A 5,828-nucleotide genomic window follows, 5' to 3' on the forward strand; every position below is an offset into this window, starting at 1 on the left:
TTTAATTTTTAATTTTCAAAACAAATTTAATATAATTATTTATAAATTTTATATAAAATAAGCCTTTTATATTTTATATTTACGCCTTAAGGCGTTTCCCTCTGAGATCCATCCCCATTTTTGCTTACGTGTCCTCCTTTGATGCCGTACGATGAGATGTTAGACGATTACAAACACCAGAACCGTCGATCAAAAAATGTCACTGAGGCGGTTCATCGGTCGAGGTAATGAAGAGCGCGGAGTGCCGATCGATCACAATCCTCCTCCTTGCGCTCTCTGCTCAACTCTCAGCTAATCATTTCTCAGCCCGCAGAGGTCATTCAAAGAAGCTCTCAGTTCAGAAATCCTCTGCCAGCCATATCATAGATTTAGCATGCCAGGCGTCACACTACCCGGACCTCTGCAAGTCATCTCTCCGGGCCAATTCTAATATTAGTGAAAATGCAGGGCCAGAGGAAATCATTGGTGCCGCCATGGATCTCTCGTCCGCCGAAACCACAGAAAGTTATCTTCACTCTAAACAGCTGCTCACCACTTCAACTAACGCGAACTTCACGGGCGCCGTTAACGACTGTTTGGAATACCTGCATGATGAATCCTCCAAGGATGAATCCTCCATGAGCATTCAACAAGCGGTGAACAGTGCACCTGATTTTTCTGATAGGAGATTCGTGATATATGTAAAGACTGGGGTCTATGAGGAGACTGTTAGGGTTCCTCCCAATAAGACTAATCTCATGTTTGTGGGCGATGGCATGGATAAGACTGTGATCAGGGGGTCTATGAGTGTGCCGTCCCTCCCTGGTGTTCCCTCTACATATGACTCTGCGACTGTTGGTAATACTCATCGTGCTTCCTTTTCTGTGTCTTCTTCATATCCAGTTGGAATTTTGTTTTCCAAAACTCTGGATTGTTATTGTATTTCATAATGGTGTGATTGCTCGTTGTTTTTAGATGCGTTGAATTCCATGCGTTAATACTTTTGAATTAAACGATTCCGAGTGGAGTAGTTATTTGGGACTGTGTGGTTTTCTTGCACGGTCTTTTTACTTTTTTTCATTGAAAGAGGTCAAATGGTTGCTGTCACTGACCGAGTTTGCTGTATAGGGTCCTTTATTTTTTGGTTATTTTCTTATAAAAATGGGGTTTTTTTTTCTGCATTCAAATTGCAGGAAGATTGTAATTTTGAAGACCACAATTAACATTCATACAGCAATCCATTAAGGTGCCTTCACGAAAATGGCATGTAGCTCCGTCATAGAGCAGCCCGCTGGACCCCCTAAAGAACCAAAGATAGCTCAAAACTCTTGTCCAATCTGTAGCCAAGGAATCCACTACCATTGCTTACAGGTCCTTCTGCAGTGACACATGGTTTGCCCTTTCGGTGATGTTGTTCAGGTTTATTACTAAAAAATGCCAAACAAAACGCTGATGGCCTGGATGTGGTAAGCCTCAATAACGGTCCAAAGAAAGGTGGAGATATGACGGACAAGGGCCTCTTCCAAACAATCAAATGGGAAAAGGATTATTGAATATCCAATTAACGAGTAAAAATTTTACCACTGAGGTTCAATTTATATTAATTGACTTGCTAGGAAATGCTGATCTAGAAGTATCGACAAGAATTCAGATGGGAGGAGAAGGGAACAGTCAAAATCCAAATTATGTTGTTTTAAGTAGATTTTTTTTAAATATTGTTGTACGTTTGTGTGACGGCCCTTGTAGCTAATCCCTCGTAAATGTTGTTATGGATTGTAATTCATGTAAATAATCTGGAAATGTAAACACATTGACTGAATGAGGAAGTGGACATGGATTCAGAGGGATTGAGGAGGAGGAATCGCTTGTAAACCCAAGCCCTGCATTTATTTCATCACCTAAATCCTCGCTGGTTTAATGTTGGAGAGGGGGTATTCTGTGGTGACTGTTCAGTGTAAAGACAGACCTAAGCTTCTCTTTGATATTGTTTGCAGCTTGACAGATATGGAGTATGTTAAACCTGGTCTAAAGCAGATGCTTTCAAATAGAATTTGATAATAAACAACGGGCTCCTATTATCTTATGGTTTTCACATGCCGACCTGCAGCCTGATTTACATGGTTAATATGCCCGTGTGCGCGGTGGATTTGTGGCATATTCATACGAACAACTTTTTGGATGTTTTGATATTAGCAAAATCAGGTAATAAACTTCCGTTACAGGTTTCCTCTGCTCAATGTTTTTTTTCAGATCGAATGTGAGGTCACCTAACTAAGTGCAGAAAAATCCACTGTTGGTAGTATTTCTTGTTGCGTTTAAATACATTTTGGGAAAAATCAACATGTACCGCTGCTTTCACCAACCATTTTCTGTTCTTTGAAACACTCAACAATATGTTGAAGACACGAATTTGTCCGCCAGTTTTTGTTTAGATTGCAATGACTTGTTTATTTAAAAGAAGTACAGCAATGTTTGCTGCAACCCAAAATCCCAACTTCTAATGCATGTTGCAACCCAAGTAACATATTTATTTAACAGAAGTCCATCAATGTATGCTGCAACCCAAAACCCCAACTTGTAATGTCTGCTACAACCCAAAACTCCAACTTCTAAAGCTGTAGCTAGCGCATGAATTCAAGCTATAGAATCCTTATAGAACAAATTTCCCGTTGATAGATAAACTGGTTTAAGGATAACCCTGTTCTATGACGCCATACACCTTTTTTTTTCAGATGAAAAAAGCGATATATTTATCAGTATAGAATTTACATATGATGCAAAATCTGCAGCACAAAGGTGCATATCAGAGTTTTAAATCCGAACAATTCAGCCAACATACTTCAAAATGAAGCTTTAAACCAGACCAGGATACATATAAATTTTGTGCTAATTCTGGTAATGTTTTGTTTGTTCTTAGATGTTCAGCCAGCATATTCTAGCCTGTGTCGACATACATCTGTATATTTAGACCATCAAGTAAAGCAAGAAGAAAAGTAGAATATTCAAACCGCTATCAAAATAGAGTATGTCCTGTTGAAGTTACACCGTGCAGGGTAGAGAACTTCTGTAGGTTCATTTTGTGGTTTTCAATGTCTGAGCTAAATAATAATTCTTTTCAGTACTGCTTGTTTTTATTTTTACGTCGTAAGGCGTTTCCCTCTGAAATCCATCCCCATTTTTGCCTACGTGTCCTCCTTTGACGCCGTACGATTAGATGTTAGACGATTACAAACACTGGAACCGTCGATCAAAAATGTCACTGAGGCGGTCCAGGTAATGAAGAGCGCGGGGTGCCAATCGCCATTCTAGAGGTAGGGTTTCTCCAGTGGTGTTCTCCAGGCGGGCGTCAGGACTTGCCTCCCCTGGATCCCTCGGGACTTGCCTCCCCTGGATCCCTCCACGCCGCTCTGGATCCCTCTGAATCATCCATGCAATATCCCTCTGAATCATCCATGCGTTGTATTGCAGAGGTTGGCGACAAACCCTTGCGTAGTGCCTTTGTTTGGAAAACCAGTAGGTCTAGAGGCAGCCGCTGAACATACGACAATTGAATTAACACAGAGAAGCTAAAACGGTGGTGTCAATGGGATTCACTCACACAGAAAGGCGGCTTTATCAATTGATGTTTGCTGACCATGACTATGATAAACTCGATGGAACTGGAGACACGGCATCTCTTTCTCTCAAGGACAACGACAACGCCAAGCCTCTTGTGACTGTTGACAACTGTTTGGAGAGGGGGTATTCTGTGGTGACTATTCAGTGTAAAGACAGACCTAAGCTTCTCTTTGATATTGTTTGCAGCTTGACAGATATGGAGTATGTTGTCTTTCATGCCACTATAGACTCTCAAGGCCCACAAACTTTTCAGGTGTAGCTCCAGCAACTACAAGGGACATGATTTTTCATAGGATCTTTGTTTTTTTTCAAATGTTTATTTGCTAATTTGATTTTGTTAAACGAGGTATAGGTGGTTTCAGATCAAATCCCTAATGGGATTAATATTGAATCTAAATTAGGTTAAAGAAGAGTTGGGGTATTTATTTCCATTCTTCTCTTTTGTGATATAGGAGTACTACATTAGGCACACTGATGGTTGCCCCGTGTATTCAGAAGCAGAGAAGCAGCGTGTGATTCAGTGTTTGGAGGATGCCATTAGACGAAGAACATCAGAGGTATGAGTCCAAGGATCGAATCCATTAAGACTTGGGATTCCCGGTGCATTCAAATTTGATCCTTTTTAAATTTTAGTCATCTTAGTGTGAGTTTTGTTGATGATATTTTATGAATTCAGGGTATGCGACTGGAACTCTGCACCAACGACCGTGTTGGGCTTCTGTCGGAGGTGACTCACATATTTAGAGAAAATGGGATGTCAGTTACAAAAGCAGAGGTGTCAACGCGGGGTGATAAGGTAGCTGATGTGTTCTATGTGACTAATACAGCTGGAAACCCCGTTGATGCCAAGACAGTAGAAGTTGTTCGCCAAGATACAAAATCTCCTATAAGGGAACCTGCCATCCGATTCTCCCTTGGTGATCTCTTCAAATCAAAGTCAGAGCGTTTTCTCTACAGTCTTGGATTGATAAAATCCTATTCTTAGATGTTGTATTTTGGGCCTCTTGCAATGGAATTAAGTAATTGCCTTTGAAGGTTGTATGTATGGACGATGGTTCTCTAAAAACCATCCTCGTTCATCTGTTTTACACTGTGACAATTACCTTGCTAAAGACAGAAATTGGGTACAGCAATGCCAGGATCTAGAAAGCACAATACCACTGGGATTTGCCAAATATGATTTGTTGATCATCGAACAGAAGACCAGCAATGGAGAACTATTCACCACACTGGCCAAACATGGCCCTGTCATTTGATCACCCAGGAATTGCGAAATTGACCTCATCATAGAGAAGTGTGCAAAATTGGTAGATCTGAAAGAAGACAACACTAATTACAGTGGTGGTAGGAGAAAGGAACTAAATCCACCTAATCTAGAATTGCTTATACAAGTTGTACAAATTACAAGCTGATAAATAGTCTTTGTTCTACAAAATGACAACTCTTCAAACTACACAGGTAAAGACCATTGATGAATCACAGTGTTAACATAGATTCTAGTGCTTGACATAGATTCTTAGCACTTCTTGGCCTTGTAGGAAGTAAAATACTCCTTTTAGCCACTGCAGGTTTCCTTTGAAAAGTAGAAGTCACGATCCCAAGTCTATCTGCAAGAATTGGGCAGACTGAAGGAGAAGGCGTTGGATTCTGGACTTCTTGCTGAACATCTGAATTTGAAAGGTGTGTGATTTGGTAGGAGATTGGTACAGCACGAGGTGACAATTTGGGGCAATTGTTGGTATTTTTTGCTTTCCTTCATCGAATAGGAACTGCACCCCACCTTTCTGTTTAGAGATTCCTGGTCAGTGGTATGTTTTCGCTGGATCAGCTAATACAATGCTTCCCCCTTCTTTCTTAAATCATTTGAATCCACTGGCACTTTTGATCACTTGCACTTCTTATACCGTTGTATTGATGATGTAAAATATGTAAATAATTATATAGCAAATTCAATGGAGTTGTCCTCTGGATGATCATAGTTCATTGTTTGTGATCGACTTGACTGGGGGTTGGCCTCTGTATAGCTTTGTATCCTCTGTTTCTTTATCAGCCCATAATAATAAAAGTTTATTACAAATGTGTGTGGTGCTTGTTTGTGCTATTGTTCTTTGTATTATGTTTGGCACTTTTTATGAAGTAACCATGATGATGATACTTCAGGTATTTCGTGGCAATGTTGATTTGCTCTTTCTGATTTATAAGATTTCTGTTGTTATTTCACGGGAGGTTGC

General features: G+C 40.2%; 1 protein-coding gene and 1 pseudogene across 1 annotated transcript; both read left to right on the plus strand.

Annotated features, from left to right (window-relative positions):
* The first annotated feature begins 212 nt into the window (after positions 1 to 212).
* Positions 213 to 1,432, plus strand: LOC149186371 (uncharacterized). The gene is made up of 2 exons (XM_089412608.1): positions 213 to 837; positions 1,173 to 1,432. Exons 1-2 carry the CDS (start codon positions 228 to 230, stop codon positions 1,181 to 1,183), a joined length of 621 nt encoding a protein of 206 aa, XP_089268734.1. The 5' UTR covers positions 213 to 227; the 3' UTR covers positions 1,184 to 1,432.
* A 2,130-nt stretch (positions 1,433 to 3,562) lies between these two features.
* LOC149186372 (ACT domain-containing protein ACR4 pseudogene) lies at positions 3,563 to 4,582 on the plus strand (annotated as a pseudogene).
* Positions 4,583 to 5,828: the final 1,246 nt, after the last annotated feature.

The sequence above is a fragment of the Pinus tabuliformis genome, chromosome 3_1 (assembly GCF_031772625.1).
Source record: "Pinus tabuliformis cultivar Carrire ecotype Pingquan chromosome 3_1, CPIR1, whole genome shotgun sequence".
Taxonomy (NCBI): Eukaryota; Viridiplantae; Streptophyta; class Pinopsida; order Pinales; family Pinaceae; genus Pinus; species Pinus tabuliformis.